Below are 20,239 nucleotides of genomic sequence, written 5' to 3'. Positions count from 1 at the left end.
GGATAACACTTATGTTACAACACTCAAAATTTTAATGCTGTAGTAGGCTATGACTACCAAACAGTATAGTTTGCCTTAGCAGAATTTCGCTTCCTAGGCATAGTAGCCTATGCTTTCTTTTGTAATACAGGGTGTTCGAGATAAATTTGACACCTGGCCTTTGGGTTTATATCTCAGGGTTGAGTTGACGTATCTAAATCTAAATTCAATTGCTAAAAGTTGTGCGAACAAGTGTAAAAAATGTCTAGCTCCGTAAATATGTGGAACCCGTCCGAATTGTAAAAGCGCGTAACGTGTGTTATGATGGTTCGTGCCGGCCATACGAATGCCGAAATTCGGAAGGCGGCTATGTGTTCGCTGAACACCGTAAAAACAATACGGTGGCCAATGGGCGGCCGTACGTTTGGCAGCAGGATTCTGCACCATGCCATACGGCCGAAAAAACACGCCAATGGCTCACTGCCAATTTCAACCGATACACCAGCACCGACGTTTGGCCACCCAGCTCCCCTGACCTTAATCCTATGGATTACTTTGTGTGGGGCACAGTTGAGCGGGACACCAACAGGGCGTCCTGCAATACCAAAGCGGAGCTGGTGGCCAGAATAAAGGCCGTGTTTGCGGCCATCCCCAGAGACATGGTTGTCCGGGCTTGCGCGCGGTTCCGGAAGCGAGTGCAGGCGGCCATCGACGCGGAGGGGGGGGGGGTACTTCGAATAAAAAAGGCAACAAACATGGTAAGCTAAACTTTGTAGAAAAATTTTTGTTTTAATATTTAACATAAATTTGATAAAAATTCCTTTCCTATTCCCTCAGAAACTGTCAAATTTGTCTCGAACACCCTGTAAATCAGTTCATTGTTAACCACTGATCGAGCAAGTTGGCTTTATTTGCTCTCCGTTTGAATTGTAACAAATACAAAATTGATTTTATTAAATTTAACAAACGTTTTACTAAAGAACGTCAGTGGGAGTTTCTTTTCAACTGGTCATAGACCTCTGATATTTTGAAAATTTGTACCAGCTAACAAGAATTATTCTTCTTCTTTTGTCACAACAACCGCTGTCGGTCGAGGCCTGCCTGTATCCACTAGTGAAATGTACTTGGCTTTCAGTGACTTATTGTTACCATAGCAGGATAGTCAGTCCTACGTATGGGGGCACGGTCTATGCGGCACTAGAACCCATGACGGGCATGTTGTTACGTCGTACGAGTTGACGACTGTACCACCAGACCGGCCCAACAAGAATTAGTATGCAAATCTAATGGCAATAACTGTCCATGACTAAGTAGGTTGGCTTTACAATTGCATAATTTTATGGTGTTATTGGTGTGGTTTAAAGTATCAATATGGATGAGGTGACATAGATTGTGAACAGCATTTACGTACTTAAAAATCTACTAAACTACTGCTACCTACTAATCTCCATGGAAATCCCCTTTTATTATGGCGACTAAAATCAGAGCTAAAAGCCCACCTGTTAAATCTAGTCTAGTCATCTTGAGGCAGTACTCATGGAAAGTTTAAAGCCTCATGGAAGATTTAAGCTGATTTCTAAACGTTATGCAAAAGTATAGTGTTCTAAGCAGCAACCGTGCCTAACAAGGGGTTCGGTCTGATACTTTCCCCCCTAAAATATTCTCAAAAATTGTCAGAACTACCGTTTTTTATTCCTGATGGATGACCAATTTTGTTAATGCCTCTAAGTCTTACAGAAACTGCTCTTTGGGTCACCCCAGTACCCTGGGTGATAGCTGTAAAATCTTAGAGGCGTTTACATTACATTACGCGCAAGCTTTTTTCCACTAAAACGATGGTAAGGAATAAAAATGACAAAAACGCACACACAACCTTTCAGCTTGATGGTAAAGTAGCAAGTGTTTATTAACAATGAAAAATGTCTAATGTTCTAATTTTTTTATATGTTAACAATTAATGCATTGGAAAGGGATTATTATGAGAACAAAAAAGAATTTTCATTTTTTGGGAACCCTTTCACTAATGTGTTCGCAATTTAATGCTCGATTACATAAAACCAAACACTGGGGCCCTTTCCGTTTTAAGTTGGTAGGTTGAAATTTCAGCCTGTCAGCTGTTTGCATTGTATAGCAGTTTTCGAGCAGCTATCTAAGTGCGTATAATGTACAGGTGGGCTTATCCCAAGGTGTATGAATTTAGAAGACAGATTTTTATCGCTTCTGTTTCTGAATGAAGATTTTAAGAGTGTTTTAAGTATTCGTCAAGCCTCCAGAAAGCTTGTTTGAACAAAAATTTTCGCCCATCCTGTCAAAAAGTGATATTAAAATTTGTTTTGAAAAACATGCTTTGAGACCCCCTGGACTACATACACTTTGATTCTAGATTTCACCACGTGATCTCTTTAATGAACCTTGGGATAAATGTAAACAACCCAAGTGACATTTGCTCGAAATTGTTTTCCCATATCTGCTCGATTAGTACTCGATACGCTTGAAATTGTCGATTTGTGTGTGGTCAAGTGTGTTGAAAGCGCCAAGATATGGGGTGTTCGTAAATTAGACGCTCCTCTATCGATGGACAATGCCGTTGAGGTCATTTTTCATTCATAGCTATGGTTTTTTAATGCAAAACAAAAGCTAATTTTGTGTGACGTTATTTTATAAAAAATGGATATTATTTAAGAATAAAGTGGGAACATGACCAACTATAACGATAGGAAACATTATTCCCGAGCGACTTTAGAAAAAAGTAACGAAAAATCCGCATCACTGTTGATTTCAAAGGACTTTTCCTGAATTCCCTTAAACTGGTGCAGTTTAAGGGAAGTTTAAGGCTCCAGTTTAAGGGAATTTGCTCGAATTCCCGATTATTTGTGCTCGAAAATGTCAATTGGGAACACCGTGTTTTCGAGCAGGTACTCGAATATAATTCTAGCTTTGAGGCTAGAATAATCTAGACTGAAAATTGCAGGTTTGATTTTTTGTGTGGTTTTGTATGGAGTGTTTACATGATTTCAGCCTCCAACTGTCGAACTCCATACAAAAAAACTGACTAGAATTGTGAAGGGCCTCATTTATAGTTTTTTTTCTATATTTCAGTTTTTGGGAATTCTTATCTTTTTTTGCACAAACATGCATAAAGACAAGATAGAAGAAAACACCGATAAGGTTTGCTGACGATGGATGGTCTGACAATAAGTAGAGAAAATGTTGAAGCTGAAAATATCTACTGAGTTCAGGTGTCTCGAATGGACTGACATGTACGGTAGTAGCAAAATGCAAAATTCTGGCCCAAGCGGTTGCGGGCCACGCCGGAAAAATTTCGCGGGGGAACAATTTGACATCTCTGTTCTAGAGCATACGGGCTTCTCATGGACGCTTCGTTCCATACGAACAGTGATGCATGTCGCATCAATTCAGCCTGTGCTGACTGTATACGGAGCATACAGCAACTGTTAGCGTCCAGGTTGAGCGATAGCTTGAATGTAGAGCGTAGTGTACGTCCCACCGGTCAGTAGCAGAGCAGCAATTCCAATCCAATGGGCCACTGCGATTGCAGTTTTCGATTGGCGCTGCGTGTACGCAAGAATAGTTTTGAGCAGAAACAACTTGCCGGTGCCACCAGGTTCATTAAGGAAAAAGCGCTTTCGAATGTGTGTCCCCTCTCCGCCGGATTGTTCTGTCGGCTTAATGTGACATTGCGCTTAATGCGGTCTCAGTTTTAAGCTCAGATTTAAGTTTTAAAATCTTTAATCTACCTTTATTTATCGTAACTAGATTTTTGGTTTTACAATCCCCTCAAAGTTCTAATCCTTCTCAAACAACCGGTAAACGTTGCCAAACAGCCGCATAAACTTCGTCCCAATCTTCATCCGTATTGTTTTGTAAGAATTTGAAGAATTTTAACACATTCTCAATATCAAAATCAGACGACCCGTCAATCGCCTCAACTATACGAAGCATCTCTGACACACGCTCGTGCGTGGACGAGCTGGTACACTTCGTGTGCATCAGCATTCTAGCTAGTTTGAACCTACTGTGCAACAATGCTACATAGAATACACTCTCCCCCCCCCCCAGGACAATCGCATGGCAATCGGATTGAACGCGCAACATTTTCCATACAATCCGCAGTGTTGCGTTTGCTTCGCGCCAACTTTGCCTGTATTTTCAATGAGCCAAGCGATTTTACCCCCTCCTACACGCATTCCCAACCAGCATTATCGCGCGATTTTTATGTGTATCTATCATTTTTCTCATTCTAACATTCACAAAATTTTTCATTCTGCCTCGCTCTTCTGGGTGTTGGTCTGTATTTGCTTGCGACTTGGCTGTGTCGCATCAACGATTCGCATGTTTCATTTAGCTCATCCCTTTCCATCGTTGGAGAGAAACTCTTGCGTCTCGCTTTTCTGGGACTTGTCCAAATTCGCTTGCTACACCAATCGTTCACGCAAGCGTTCTCCTCTCGCCCGCTCTTTGTATCATTGTACAGGTACTCCCCGATATACGCTATCAATGCGGACCGGAGGCAATAGCGTATCTCGAATATTCAATAGCGAAAGTCGAATTTCGAGGTTTTCAGTCAAATTATAACTAATATCCGTATAACTTTGCATGAAGTGGTAGGTTTTAGCCACGTAATTAGTTATTTGATCTAATTTCAACTGAATTTTTCAATTTTATACCATTTGAAATGGTTTTTAATATTCAACCAAAGGGAATTTATTTTGCATTTGACATTCGATTTATAAAATTAGTACTACTTGTTCAAAGAACCGTCAAATTTAGAAAAAAAGCGTATAGCGTAATCGTGTATATCGAGTATGGCGTATATCGGGGAATACCTGTATAGCCACACGAGGAAGGCGCTGCTTCGCGTTCACATGAAAATGTGATAGTGTGAAATCAAGTTTGCAAGCGGTAGGACGCGTCGGTGTGTGTCCGTTTTTTCTCTCGTGAAACCAGTACGGAAAAACTATTTGGTAAGTACAGTTTTTAATAAAGGGTTATATAAATCTTTATCAAACTGATTTGTATTGATAATTGTGATATAAAATCAATTTCATTTTTTTTTTTTTAAGAAATCGTAACACACGCACGAACGGAAGTGAGCACGGACCACAACAGAAGCAATATTCAATTGGTTGGTAAGTATTGTGCTTGACGTTAAATTGAACAGCTGTTGGCAAAATAATTAATATTTCCTTCTATCCCTAGGAGTGCCGAAAACAGAACAGGAGAGGAAAGAAGGCAGGAACGATCCGATCCTCCAACGTGCTAGCGCCTGGTAGAGGAGAAGCGGCAGGAAGGTAGAGACGAACATCCACCTCGCTAGTGCAGCACGTGGGAGCAGCAAGAGGGAAGCAAGCAGGACGCGTACACACCATTCGACGAAGACAACGCTGGATTAAAGGAAAAACGAGGAGAGAAGGCAGGCAAGACGGGTACGTGTGTATCCCGCACCGGTTTTCGGCAGTGTGATTTGTGTGAGTATTGAAAAGTTTATGTGTGAGTAGAGGTAAAGAGGTTAAATAAAGAGCGAATGTGTGGAATGGAAAAATTAGAGAGAGTCTGTGTTTGTTTTGGGAGAGAAGAGAGAATGAAAGAAATTGAACAATAATGTAGCATACAGAAACCAAATGTATGATACACGCTGTCGCACCGTTGCAGAAACGTGCTCTTTAGTGCTGCTAATGAGCACGATTTGAGAACGTTTTGAGCCCGTTTTTTCTCATACAAAATTGGAAATTGTCGCGCGATAATGTCGGTTGGGTTGTATCCTACAGCACGCTTGTCGCGGCAACGTTCACCACATACACACACACATCTCCACACTCAGGGTACGACATCTTCTCTGTTGCTGTTCTGGACTCAGACAAAATTTGTGTTTCTACACTTATTGTTCAAAAAAGTAGTAGCTCCTAGGATCTGAATTTACAAACAAATATCAAAATATTATGTTATGTTAATGATATTGCACTGAATTTAATTGCACTACATTAAGTTTTGACATATCTTTCGTAAAAGTTCATCAGAGTATGAAAATGTCGATACAATTTGTCATGAATAACTTAAATTTCAAGATTTTCGCGCAAAAAATTATGACGCACGCTGTGTGTGTGCGGCGGCGTAATTAGCTTCTCGTATAGCCGTCTCGCTTCTTCTTGTGTGTGCTTTACCGTTGCTCATCGCTTCAAGAACATTGCTGCTCACACACACGTCAGTCTGTGGCAAACAATTGGAGGGGGAGGATGTGTCGGTTTGCTCCAGAAATCGTGCGTGATTTTGGTGTTCTGGATTTGGTTCCATGCCTGTTTGTTTTGGTGAATTTGAAAAGGTAAGAATCGTCAACCGATGTAAAAGTGTGAGAGTAAGATGATGCTGATGGTGACTGATGCTTTTCTTTGTTTCTTTTCCTGCTTTCATCCACTGATGGCGTCGAGCATCGCCGAGGATGTGATCGAATGCGGAATATTCTAAACGAGGAGCTTCATTCCGGATTTTGTTTGCAATAAGGTAAGTTATGATAACACACAAAGCATACGAAAAAAGAGTGAGTAATCTTATTCTTAACTTTCATTTCTTCAACAGCGCTGAACTCATCCTCCAGCTTACAACGAACGGTCAACGGATGAGGAAGGAGAGGAGGGACGGCAAAGGTACACGCACAAACGTGCACACATCAGCCTTGTCGGAGAACGAGAACACGGGAGGGGGAGACCGGCAACGTATAGAACCTTTACGCTCCCTCGTACGTTCGTGCGTGCGTGCGCGCGCGCGTCTATGTGTGTGTATGTGTGTGCATGCGTGCGTGGCTGTGTGTGTTTTTGCCGCTTCGCATAACGAGAACCTACGGGATCACCTTGCAAAAAACACCAAGAAAGGGGGAGGGGTAGGTGTATGTGTGTGTGTATGTGTGCTTGCATGCGTGCGTGGCTGTGTATGTGTGTATGTGTGCTTGCATGCGTGCATGGCTGTGTATGTGTGTGTATGTGTGCTTGCATGCGTGCATGGCTGTGTATGTGTGTGTATGTGTGCTTGCATGCGTGCGTGGCTGTGTATGTGTGTGTATGTGTGCTTTTGCTGTTTGGCGATCTCCTACGGAATCACCTTGCGAAAACACGTGGGGGGGGGGGGGGGGGGAGGAGTGAGGTGTGTGTGTGCTTGCCTGCGTGTTTTGTGTGTGTGTTTTTGCGTTCACGTTCTACGGGATCACTTTGCGAAAAACACCAAGGGGAGGAGGAGGAGGTGTGTGTGTGTGTGTGTGTATGTTTTTTTTGTTTGCCGATTCGCACTCTCTCGCGGATCTAGTTGTGTGCGTTAGTTTTTTTTTTAGTTTCTTCGAAAAATACCTGGGGGAGGATGTGTGTATGAAAGAATGTACTTCAGAAAAGAAAGTGAAAAATAAAAAACGAATATGAAATATGTTAAACGAAGTTTTAAGTGTGTCTGAACTCATTGCAATCCGAAAGAAAGCGAGGGGGGCTCTTAAAATGTAGTACACATGTATGCAACATGTATCGTGTCGCCGCGACGGTGTATCTCGCTCAATCCGTTAAGCCTGAAAAGTGCTTCTATCGGATCGTCTAATCGGGCGCCATTTAATCAATCCGTTAGCAAAAAGTCGCATGGATTTTGGTACCGGGGCCTTTACATAGGGAAGATTGCCTTCCATTGAAGACCCTCTTGGCAGAAATCGCCTGTACACTCTGTCTCTCGCTACCCCCGCTCTACACTTGCGAGCAATCATGCGACACACTCGCACACTTCCATACGTCTCCACCCCTGAACGCTCCCATCGTTGAGGTGTTAAGCAAAAATCGGCTCTGAGCTTGAGAGACACACTTGCACTCCACCAACCCCCCATGACCGATTGCTCCCGTCATTGCGATGATGGGTTATTGTTACATCTGTGTGTGAGATCCTCGCTCTCACTCCGCCATGCCTTACCAACCTACTTCATGCCGCAATGCTTCCACATTTGCGGTGTTGGTAAAATTTTCAATCTGATGAGAGAGCGAAAGAAACTATGGGCGAATGATAGTTCTATTTGGCAAAACAGAAATAAAACAGATAAGCATAATTTAATGATATTTAATACAACACACAATAATTTACAATTAGTTTAAGAGTAATAATGATTCTATAAATGTGTGTTGTGTTTTAAATCTTTTTTTCCTGGCAATTGAAAGTTGTACACAAAACTATTCTAAAAATTTAGACAAGTATTGAAGCTGTCCCATAGTGATAAAAGTTGTTTTCTTCATCTGCGGTTCGCCTCCCTCGTTTGACAGATATCAGTGTTGACAAAAATTGGCTTGGTTTGGTTCGGTGAAATTCTGGAGTGATTTATGCTGTTTAACTAATATTATTTCAATAAATTACAGTTTAATTTGCTTGTGCTTACCGAGCATATAAGTGCAGTTAACCAATATTTATTTAATTGACTTATAGTGTCAGTGTGCGCAAGCGTAAAGGCGTTAAATTGATTTAAATTAGCAGGTAAGTTGTGTAAAGTGTGATAATTGCTGGTGTTTTTTTTCTTTTTGAGTTTATAAACTGTATATTGTTATAGGATCCAGATATCCAGTTCGTAACGGCTCGAAGCGACGGGCAATTGTGGATCAGAAAGGAGGAAAGAAAGGGTGAGAGGGGAGAATAGTGAGCGAAAGCACTCACAGCCGGTGAGTGCGTAGCTTAAATGGATAGCGGTAGCTTAAACGATCAAGCCTCTCGTGAGCGGGCACTCAGCGTGGCTTAAACTTTTGAATGCCAATAAGCTTTGTTTAAGCTACGAGTTTAAGCCTACATGTCGCGCGATTTCTGTCAGAAGGGGAGCAGCCAGCTAGTTGCAAATGTTGCATCACTTCGATCGTACGGCAATCTTGCACCGCCGAAGCAACGTGGTGAAACACGGTCCATCCTCTGCGACAAGTATGTAGTGGATCGAACTTCCGAGAAAGAAAACAATCTATCAGGACAACCCCCAGGACAATCGCATGGCAATCGGATTGAACGCGCAACATTTTCCATACAATCCGCAGTGTTGCGTTTTCTTCGCGCCAACTTCCCAACCGACATTATCGCGCGACATTTTAAAATTTTGTATGAGAAAAAACGGGCTCAAAACGTTCTCAAATCGTGCTCATTAGCAGCACTAAAGAGCACGTCTCTGCAACGGTGCGACAGCGTGTATCATACATGTAGTTTCTGTATACTACATTATTGTTCAATTTCTTTCATTCTCTCCATTCTCCCTACAAAGACTCTTACTCTCTTTTGTCCATTCTGCACATGCTTACGCTCTTTATTTTACCTTCTTACTCGCACATACATATTTACATACTCACACAATTCACACTGCCTAAAACCGGTGCGGGATACACACGTACCCGTCTTGCCTGCCTTCTCTCCTCGTTCTTTCTTTCCTCCAGCTTTGCCTTCGTCGAATGGTGTGTACGCGTCCTGCTTGCTTCCCTCTTGCTGCTCCCACGTGCTGCACTAGCGAGGTGGATGTTCGTCTCTACCTTCCTGCCACTTCTCCTCTACCAGGCGCTAGCACGTTGGAGGATCGAATCGTTCCTGCCTTCTTTCCTCTCCTGTTCTGTTTTCGGCACTCCTAGGGATAAAAGGAAATATTAACTATTTTGCCAACAGCTGTTCAATTTAACGTCAAGCACAATACTTACCAACCAATTGAATATTGCTTCTGTTGTGGTCCGTGCTCACTTCCGTTCGTGCGTGTGTTACGATTTCTTTAAAAAAAAACGAAATTGATTTTATATCACAATTATCAATACAATTCAGTTTGATGAAGATTGATATAACCCTTTATTAAAAACTGTACTTACCAAATAGTTTTTCCGTACTGGTTTCACGAGAGAAAAAACGGACACACACCGACGCGTCCTACCGCTTGCAAACTTGATTTCACACTACCACATTTTCATGTGAACGCGAAGCAGCGCCTTCCTCGTGTGGCTATACAGGTATTCCCCGATATACGCCATACTCGATATACACGATTTCGCTATACGCTTTTTTTTCTAAATTTGACGGTTCTTTGAACAAGAAATACTAATTTTAGAAATCGAATGTCAAATGCAAAATAAATTCCCTTTTGGTTGAATATTAAAAACCATTTCAAATGGTATAAAATTGAAAAATTCAGTTGAAATTAGATCAAATAACTAATTTAGTGGCTAAAACCTACCACTTCATGCAAAGTTATACGGATATTAGTTATAATTTGACTGAAAACCTCGAAATTCGACTTTCGCTATTGAATATTCGAGATACGCTATTGCCTCCGGTACGCATTGATAGCGTATATCGGGGAGTACCTGTACAATGATACAAAGAGCGGGCGAGAGGATAACGCTTGCGTGAATGATTGGTGTAGCAAGCGAATTTGGACAAGTCCCAGAAAAGCGAGACGCAAGAGTTTCTCTCCAACGATGGAAAGGGATGAGCTAAATGAAACATGCGAATCGTTGATGCGACACAGCCAAGTCGTAAGCAAATACAGACCAACACCCAGAAGAGCGAGGCAGAATGAAAAATTTTGTGAATGTTAGAATGAGAAAAATGATAGATACACATAAAAATCGCGCGATAATGCTGGTTGGGTTTGCCTGTATTTTCAATGAGCCAAGCGATTTTACCCCCTCCTACACGCGATGTATCCTAAAGCACGCTTGTCGCGGCAACGTTCACCACATACACACACACATCTCCACACTCAGGGTACGACATCTTCCCTGTTGCTGTTCTGGACACAGACAAAATTTGTGTTTCTACACTTATTGTTCAAAAAAGTAGTAGCTCTTAGGATCTGAATTTACAAACAAATATCAAAATTTTATGTTCTGCTAATGATATTGCACTGAATTTAATTGCACTACATTAAGTTTTGACATATCTTTCGTAAAAGTTCATCAGCGTATGAAAATGTCGATACAATTTGTCATGAATAACTTCAATTTCAAGATTTTCGCGCATAAAATTATGACGCACGCTGTGTGTGTGCGGCGGCGTAATTCGCTTCTCGTATAGCCGTCTCGCTTCTTCTTGTGTGTGCTTTACCGTTGCTCATCGCTTCAAGAACATTGCTGCTCACACACACGTCAGTCTGTGGCAAACAATTGGAGGGGGAGGATGTGTCGGTTTGCTCCAGAAATCGTGCGTGATTTTGGTGTTCTGGATTTGGTTCCATGCCTGTTTGTTTTGGTGAATTTGAAAAGGTAAGAATCGTCAACCGATGTAAAAGTGTGAGAGTAAGATGATGCTGATGGTGACTGATGCTTTTATTTGTTTCTTTTCCTGCTTTCATCCACTGATGGTGTCAAGCATCGCCGAGGATGTGATCGAATGCGGAGTATTCGAAACGAGGAGATTCATTCCGGATTTTGTTTGCAATAAGGTAAGTTATGAAAACACACAAAGCATACGAAAAAAGAGTGAGTAATCTTATTCTTAACTTTCATTTCTTCAACAGCGCTGAACTAATCCTCCAGCTTACAGGACGGCAAAGGTACACGCACAAACGTGCACACATCAGCCTTCTCGGAGAACGAGAACACGGGAGGGGGAGACCGGCAACGTATAGAACCTTTACGCTCCCTCGTGCGTTCGTGCGTGCGTGCGCGCGCGCGTCTATGTGTGTGTATGTGTGTGCATGCCTGCGTGCGTGGCTGTGTGTGTTTTTGCCGCTTCGCATAACGAGATCCTACGGGATCACCTTGCGAAAAACACCAAGAGAGGGGGAGGGGTAGGTATGTGTGTATGTGTGTGTGTATGTGTGCTTGCATGCGTGCGTGGCTGTGTATGTGTGTGTATGTGTGCTTGCATGCGTGCATGGCTGTGTATGTGTGTGTATATGTGCTTGCATGCGTGCGTGGCTGTGTATGTGTGTGTATGTGTGCTTTTGCTGTTTGGCGATCTCCTACGGAATCACCTTGCGAAAACACGTTGGGGGGGGGGGGGGGGGGGGGGGAGGAGTGAGGTGTGTGTGTGCTTGCCTGCGTGCTTTGTGTGTGTGTTTTTGCGTTCACGTTCTACGGGATCACTTTGCAAAAAACACCAAGGGGAGGAGGGGGTGTGTGTGTGTGTGTGTGTATGTTTTTTTTTCTTTGCCGATTCGCACTCTCTCGCGGATCTAGTTGTGTGCGTTAGTTTTTTTTTTAGTTTCTTCGAAAAATACCTGGGGGAGGATGTGTGTATGAAAGAATGTACTTCAGAAAAGAAAGTGAAAAATAAAAAACGAATATGAAATATGTTAAACGAAGTTTTAAGTCTGAACTCATTGCAATCCGAAAGAAAGCGAGGGGGGCTCTTAAAATGTAGTACACATGTATGCAAAATGTATCGTGTCGCCGCGACGGTGTATCTCGCTCAATCCGTTAAGCCTGAAAAGTGCTTCTATCGGATCGTCTAATCGGGCGCCATTTAATCAATCCGTTAGCGAAAAGTCGCATGGATTTTGGTACCGGGGAAAGCAGCCAGTCTCTACCGCCTCGTGGAGTAAATTACAACCCAAGAAATCGGTACCATGTAAATCGTTTGTACGATCGAGCAGATAGTCGAACAACGGTGCTGCCTCGACGGGAAGCCGACGTAGCTTCCGTTTTAGCTCGGATATGGTGGCCAAAAGCAGTTGGCGTGTTATTGCACTAGGCATAATTTGTACGATATGCTTAAGGAAGTGAAACTTGGCTCCATACAATGCTTCAGCAATCATTTCGGCAAATGGATTAGTGTTCGAATGTGTCTGATCTATATGCAATTCGGTACAGGTACTGCCGGTCCGGGGATCAGGGTACTGGATGACACGCTCGGTTATTTTTACATGCTGCAGATAATTGGTACACAGCTGTCGGTACAAGCGATCAAACACCTCCATACTGTTGAGCTCGATCGCAAATGTGAGCATCGTGACGTCACTAATGCTCTGCAGCTCTTCTGAAGATATCTTCACTGAAGACATCAGATAGGTTAGTATCCTATAGGCTTTGTGTTTGCGAGCTAGCTCGAACAGCTCCTTTCCTACGTAGTACAGCACGTTTACTTCATGTGAGCCAAAGAACGTCACTGGTTCACAATGCTGAACCGCAACCAGATGGTGAAACAAGCCGTACATATCGTTCTTCGCGCAATATTCCAACGCGGTCAGATCGTCTAGCTCCTTCACCTTGGTAGTGTGGTAGAGCTGTTTTTCGTAGTGCAAGTACCTTGCTATGCGGCAACAGACTTCTTCGACGAACTGGCGTGTCGAAACAGTATCAAAACAGGGTTTGGTATGCGTGTGCCGTTCGAGTTGACACACTTTGTAAAACAAATGTTTCAAATCCAGCGTGCGCAACTGCTGCACCCAAACATCCACATTGGCCTTTGACCCGTGCCATAAGAGGCTACGGATACTGATCCACTCGTCGGTGAAAAAAGCATAATCAATAGCGCTCCAATTGAACAGGTCGTCCTGTGCGTCAATCAATTCGGCGGGCATGTTTGACAGCAAAACAACGTACACGTTTTGAATAGCTACATCAGCCATATAGGGCATATTACGTACTGTCATCAGCAAATGCAGCGCGGTACGGCCAACGGCATCCTTCGTCGTTGCGCACAGCCTCTTTGCCATTGGCATTATCGGCCAATCCAAAGATCTCACATACGAAAATTGACAGATGGCGCGGTGAAGCTCCATACCGTCACGATCAGCGCATGCGGCCAAATCGAACAGCAGGCGCAGCGTGGCACAGCTTGTCCGCCAAAAGGTTCGGAATCGGAACGAGGCAATCCGCTTGGTGGACAAGCGGGCCCGATTTTCGAACAACCAGGCAGCGGCAAAGTACTGTAGCGTGGTTTGGTTGCAAAAGCGTGGCACATTGCCTATCACTCCGCTAATGATTTCAACACTCCGCAAGCGATCAACAAACTCGAGCAGCAGGTGCTCCGCTTGTGAGCGTTCTTCAGCCGACAGTATTTGGTCGTGGTAGAGCAGCTCCAAGCTGTAGATGGCTAGGAGGGCGTGGTTGCGGTGAAGCCTGCCAGCCGTATCGATCGCTGGTCCGTCAGTGGAGCAGGTGGCGGTGGCGGCGTGCTGCTTGCCCTCCATGTACTTCTTGATCAGCTGGTACGGGTTGGCAGTCGGCAGCTGCAGCTTTATGTCGCTCAGCACCCGCTTCGAGGTGAAATCTACACAGCGCTCGATGGCGGGCAGATACAGCTCCCCCGCCATGCGCTGCAGGAGCGGAACATCCCAGCAAGGCTGACAGGACTGCTGAATGATGCACTGCAGAAAGGGCACCAGCTGTATCTGGTACCTTTGGCCGCACTGCCGGTAGGCCTCGAAGCGGCTCAGCAGCACGCTGTGCAGGAGCCGCATTCGGTCTAGCTGTGAAAAGGGCCGAAGTGTTTTATACTCGAATCTATGAATAAAAAATTCATCCGCACAGTGTGTTGTGATGGAAAGATATATGCTTTGTACTGCTTCGTAATGGAACAAAAGTGTGCAGAACTCCATCACATACTGTGTGCTGTCTGGTTTAAGCACTCCGATATCGTCCAGCAGCAGCACGAGCTGCTTGCGGTTGAACTTTTCCCGAAACAGTCGCAGCCGAACCATTTGCTCCGAGGGAATTGCCCAGCTGTAGCATTTATTGCGGTCCAGCTCAGCCTCGCCTCGCTCTTCACTGAAGCATAAGTATTTTGCCCAGCGATCGTGATCGTGCCAACGTTCAGCAAAGCTGACCAAACTATAAAGCATCCGCACTACGGCTGTATTCATCTTGAACGACCTCAAACATTGACGCAAATCTAACTTCTCAATCGATTCAGCCACTTCTGACACGTCCAAACGAACGATGTACAGGGACGGATCGCGTGCCTGCAACTGGCCGGCAAGCCAGGTCAGGTGCGACGTGTTTCCTTCCCCTGATTCGGTCGCAAAAGCGAAGCATCCTCGGTCAGTGTAAAGCATCTCGTGCGCACTGGCAGATGGAGCGGCTGTGGATAGTGCGGTGGCAAACCGTTCCCTCCACGCTGACTGCCGATCCAATCGGGGCAATGCGTCAAAGGGATAGTACTGCATCGAGTAGTAGTCATCGTGCATGGTGTAAACGTTTTGGGCAAGATATTTCCTAGCCGTCGCTCCTCTTTGATACGCATCAATAGTACGCTCAATGTACCACGGTTTGATGGTTTCGTACGCTTGCTTGTGCCGGTTGGGGATCTCCCGCTCGTCCGCAATCAAGTCCAGCACGTCCTGCAGATACTCCAAATGATCGCTCTCGTATTGGGATTCCCATTCGAACGGCACTACTGCGTCCAGGGATGTGCGAGTCCCGTACAAGGTCACCGTTGCATGCTGTTCGAGTAGCTCCTTGCTGCAGCTGGCCGTTAGATCACTTACCGACAGAAAGCTATCGCTCAATACCGGTAGATCCTCGATCAAAATCACTTTCACGGTAGTGTGTGCCGCGCGGGAAGCATCGTTCGGGTGGGTTGGCATCAGGGCCGCAATATCCTGCAGCGTAGAAAGTTGCAGCTTGCCTACAATTGTTAGCACCACCAGCGAAGCACTGTAGACCTCCGCCACGTGTGGCAGCAGCTCGGCCAGCTGCTGCATGATCTTTGGGCTAATGTTATCGATGAATATGGCTTCACAGGAAGGTACGATCGCTAGCGTCTGTGCCACGATCGTGGCCCGGAACAGCAGACTACTGGTATCGCGGTAGTAAATAATTGCATCCGACTCGGTGCTAGTGACATCCTTGTAAAGCTGGGAGCTTTTCAACCGTTCCTCATTGATAACAATGTACGGATGGCGCTCTCTCACCGTGCGGAGGAATCGTTCCGTGCCGTGCTTCAGCTGGTTGTTGTCGATCGCTTTCCGAGTTAATAGCGTATGCATGCAACCCGATCCAACAGGGGACCGCAGCAGGGCCCGCTCAAGCTCCTTCCGTATCGTACGGTGCTGCCCTACCATACACGACTTGGCTACGTGCTGCAGTTCCCACCGTGCTTTGCTGTGCAGCGTTCGCACACTGCTCGTGTCGTGCAGCAGCACAAACTGCTCGAAGAACGCATTCATGTGGGCAATGTGCGCAATTTCCCAGGCACGATTTGGTGTGACAGCTTTGTCGGGGAGACTAAGAAAGGATTCCTCAATGTATAGCTCACAGTTTTCCAACGTTAGGACGGTGGTTGCGCTAGTACTGTTTGCGCACAGTACTGCGTACTCTGTTTGCAGCGATTGGCGCACCTTGGCCGTGTGCGTTTGTGGTTCTGGCTGGAGAAAACTGGGCTTGAATTTGTAGCACTGTTTGCGATTGACTTTCACCGCCATTACACAACCGCTTATGAAATTTGAATAATAGTGGAGGAGTGGGGATTCGTAGGTGATTTGTTTGCCATTGCAAATGTGCCTCGCCAACAGCTTTCCCAGCGTGCGAAGGGATTCTTTCTGCAGAATCGATTCAAGTTCGCTGAATCGTTGCAACTGATAGCAGGTCGCGCTTAGTGCGTAAGCAAACGATAGGATGTCCTCTTTTTCTGGTTCCAGTTCCTTCAACTGGATGTCTATTAGCGAATCGAGCGGAGTGTTCGTACACACGAGGTACCGTTTGGTGTCGGTTGAGCATTGCGGATCGATGCTAAGAAAGGTGCGGAACCATTGACAGATCGTGTCCAATGTAAGGTGTGTCGTAGCCTGTTCGTGAGCGATTTGCACGTAAAGAGTGCCCACAGAGTCACGAACAGTGATATCTTTGAATTGACCGTCTTTAAACTGTCCCAACGACACGTGAAATTCGTATCCGGGATTGTCCAGGGATAGCTGGTAGGCACGCAGCGTAATCACGCCAGCGAGTCCGAGACGGTACGGACTAGCGGGAACGGTACGGTACGGTACGTGTTTAGCCGGAACCACGTACCGGGTTGATTGTGAGCGATCGGAGTTGTTCGGGCTTGAGGTGTTTGAAGAACGTTCAACTTCCAGTCGGTTGGCCATGTTGGTGGCTGTGTAGTGCGCACTGGAATAAAAGAATAAAGTAAACTGTATTAACATATATTAGTTCAAAACCTTTATGATTCAAATTACGGACAGCTTCAAATTCCGCACATTCGTTATGTATTTATTAAATTTCTTCATATCCAGTGCCAATTCATAACGTTTTTTTTAAATTTTAAATAACTGCCATAATGTGCTAGAATCGATTAAAAATGTGTCTGACCCCTAGTAGGCCCTGATGCCTATGCCTAAATAAATATTTGAATTTAATTCTGTCCAGAGTTCGGAGCAAGTTTATTTTTATCTTGATTTTAATTCCGCACAGCCGAAGTAAATTGTGATAAACGGTATAAAAATATGTATTTTGCAGGAAAAATCCTTCACTCAGAATTGGTTGTTTGGAACTTAGAATAAGCTAAAAACTAAAAAGGTGTAGTGCAAGTATGAATTGGAAGATTATAGACGAAATTTTAGGGCTGTCGGAAATTCGATTCAAAACGTCCGTAATTTGAAACATGAACTCAAAACTGTCCGGAATATGAATCAAAATCGAAAGTAAAAGATTTGCTGTAGTAAAGAAAGGTGTACAGAGGATTGACCGATTAAAATTTAATTGATTAAAATATATTAAATGCCAAAAACGCCGTGTCCGTAATGTAGCATTCGCATATAAAATTGATAAAAAATGTAATGTTACGAGAACTGCTCAGTTCGTGTAGTTGTTTTAAGTGAATTAATTAATCCGCGCACATCAATATTCTAATTTTTCTAGCGTTCTGCTACAAAAAATGAATGTTGCCTGTCGTACAGCCAAGATGGCAGGTCCTTTGCCTACATGTTCATTTTCGGTTCTTTCAAATGAACGAGCTTGTTCGTTTTAGTTCTTGCAAAATGAACAATTTCTACAGCTTCACTATTAATTCTAAGCTTCACTATTGAAACAAAAAACATTGGAAACAACTACTCATAGATCATGATTCAGAGTGAGTGAAATAAACTGGCGATATAATTATTTTCCCTAATGGTTAAGAGTGCTGACGACTGGCAGATGGCGTTACTTATGAATTACATTATATTTAACTCGCAAAAGAGCTATTTTAGACGTGGATAAGACGTGGGCGGTTCATTTCCATGAACGTGATCGTACTAGTTCTTTCATTTAAATGAACAGAAAGTGAATCACGATCCATTCGTTCATTTCAGTTTATGAAAATATGGAAAATAATTTCATTTCATAACAAGAATTACTTTATCACATCTTGAAAATTATTTGTCAGGCAAGGACAATCTTTATTTCGACGGGTAGGACGTTCTTTTTTTGAACGATCGGGTCATACGATTCATGTTAATATTTGTATTGGATGAGATGAACGACCTGGCGTACTAGGACGTTCTTCATTTCGACGGGTAGGACGTTATTTTCATGAACGTCCTGGTAGTACGGTTCACGTTTCACATTTTTAAGGAAGGAAATGAACGTCGTGGCGCATTAGGACGTTCTTCATTTCGAGGGGTAGGACGTTCTATTTGTGAAAGTTCTGGTCATACGGTTCACGTTCTTATTTGTATGGGGAAAATGAACGACCTGGCGTACTAGGACGTTCTTCATTTCGACGGGTAGGGTAGGATGTTATTGACCAACTCTGTACATTATGATTTATAAAGAATCAAAGAACGGAGATAAGATGAATGTAGATCGTTCGTTCTTTAGGATGAATTGAATGAATCGTACAGCACATCTGGTTCTTGATGCACAACTCTACTAAAAATAAACGAACACACCCTCGATCGAGGCTCATTACCTCTCTAGGCATTCAAATGGTTGCTTGAAATGCAATGATTGATGATATAGTTATCCAGAATCCAGTCAAAAGCTGCTAATTTGGTTGTAAATATGTAATATTTTGTCATTGTTTTTAAACAAACAATCAACAATAGCTCATAGCCTTTCACTGACCGAATACTTGATAGGAACACTATGACGCGAAAGTAAACAAGTGGTGAAGTGGTTCAATATTCATTCGGTGTTTGATATACAACAAAGTAAGACTTAGTATAGCGAAGAGGGAAAGTCTGACTAAGTTTGGAGTACAAACTTTTGATCCACTTCTTTGGATAAGACACTTAATATGTTCACTCCTGAGCGTGTTGCGATTTAAATGCAATAGTAGTCACTTGTTATTTATGACACTATATAAGCAGAGCCACTATTAACTATTTTAGCTTAGTTGCGAATCAATGTTCAACAAACTCTAATCGGATCAATTACAACACAAAAACACACCTTTTAAATCGACTTCACTTACTAACTATTCAAACTTTCACTTCACTTAATCACTTCAAAGGGCTTCTGAATCGTAATAGGGTGCACACGAAGAATGGTTCGCTGAGCGTTTCTCAAACTCGTCTTTTATATGTTTTACTATCCCAACTGCCTTATCTAATCAATAGCTCATCAGATACTTGACTGTGAGTGCATTTCATTTGTATTCCTAAGAGAAAGCGAAGCGAGCACGTTTTCAAGCGTTACGACAGTGACATAACGATTGGATGGAGCAATTAATAGAATTAGAAAATATAATGTTAATCACTTCCCAGCTCAAATACTATCAGATAAATATTGCAGATAACTATAGCTGTAAAGTCCGTAACAATCTCATCTATGAAAGCTTTCGGCCTTTGATGCTGCTGACTATCTATCATCGGCACTGGCCGTTTGATTATATTAGTGACACTGCAAAATTGATTCCAAAATCGGTCCAACGTCACGTTCTACCGCAGTGAAATGAAATTTCCCATGGATGTATTTCAAATGCATTTCCTGGCGCCCCACACGCTCCACCAGCGTGACCTTTCTCCTGTCGCCATAATCAGCGATGATGGTTTAATTCGTCCGTCCAGCTTCCAAGGGTGCAGTTGGTATTGATGTGCCTACCAAAAATGCTCACAACCTCCACTAAAAACGACAAAAAAAAAATATCGAAAACCGTCCGGAAGCACGGGCCCACTGTAATCTTGTTACGCGCCGCAATCAACGGAAGCCCATCCGGTGAATCGTATTAACTCTGGTAGAAAATATTGATTGCCACAAACAGCTGGCTTTGGTTCGTCGCCTGTTACCACCACTGTCCACGCATGACGGACGGACGGACGGAGCGTACCGAGTACACCGTGCGCGATCGTAATGCGATTGACCCACATCTCGCCCACCCAATCGCTTGATGAAAGTGGTGCAAGCCGGAGGGA

At 43.7% G+C, this 20,239-nt stretch overlaps 1 protein-coding gene and 2 long non-coding RNA genes across 4 annotated transcripts in view; 1 reads left to right on the top strand and 2 right to left on the bottom strand.

Annotated features, from left to right (window-relative positions):
- Positions 1-1,860: 1,860 nt before the first annotated feature.
- LOC125907564 (uncharacterized) overlaps positions 1,861-20,239 on the bottom strand; it is a 72,875-nt gene continuing 54,496 nt past the window's right edge. The window contains exon 2 of the long non-coding RNA XR_007452775.1: positions 1,861-2,390. This is a non-coding gene — a long non-coding RNA (uncharacterized LOC125907564). The remainder of the gene's footprint in view (positions 2,391-20,239) is intronic.
- On the top strand, positions 9,672-11,752 carry LOC125907565 (uncharacterized). Its single transcript, XR_007452776.1, has 2 exons — positions 9,672-11,404; positions 11,480-11,752. It is a non-coding gene; the product is annotated as an uncharacterized LOC125907565 (long non-coding RNA).
- On the bottom strand, positions 11,955-19,367 carry LOC120957783 (uncharacterized). 2 transcript variants are annotated; one of them, XM_040380141.2, is made up of 2 exons: positions 19,278-19,367; positions 11,955-17,015 (listed from the first exon to the last, which is right to left on the bottom strand). In XM_040380141.2, exon 2 carries the CDS (start codon positions 16,991-16,993, stop codon positions 12,434-12,436), a length of 4,560 nt encoding a protein of 1,519 aa, XP_040236075.2. In that variant the 5' UTR covers positions 16,994-17,015; positions 19,278-19,367; the 3' UTR covers positions 11,955-12,433. The 2 variants fall into 2 exon arrangements, with proteins under 2 accessions (XP_040236075.2, XP_049466621.1); XM_049610664.1 differs by having other exon boundaries at positions 18,796-19,333.

The sequence above is a fragment of the Anopheles coluzzii genome, chromosome 3 (assembly GCF_943734685.1).
Source record: "Anopheles coluzzii chromosome 3, AcolN3, whole genome shotgun sequence".
NCBI lineage: Eukaryota > Metazoa > Arthropoda > Insecta > Diptera > Culicidae > Anopheles > Anopheles coluzzii.
Note: the sequence above shows the minus strand (reverse complement) of the source record. Positions and strands in the feature narration are given on the sequence as shown.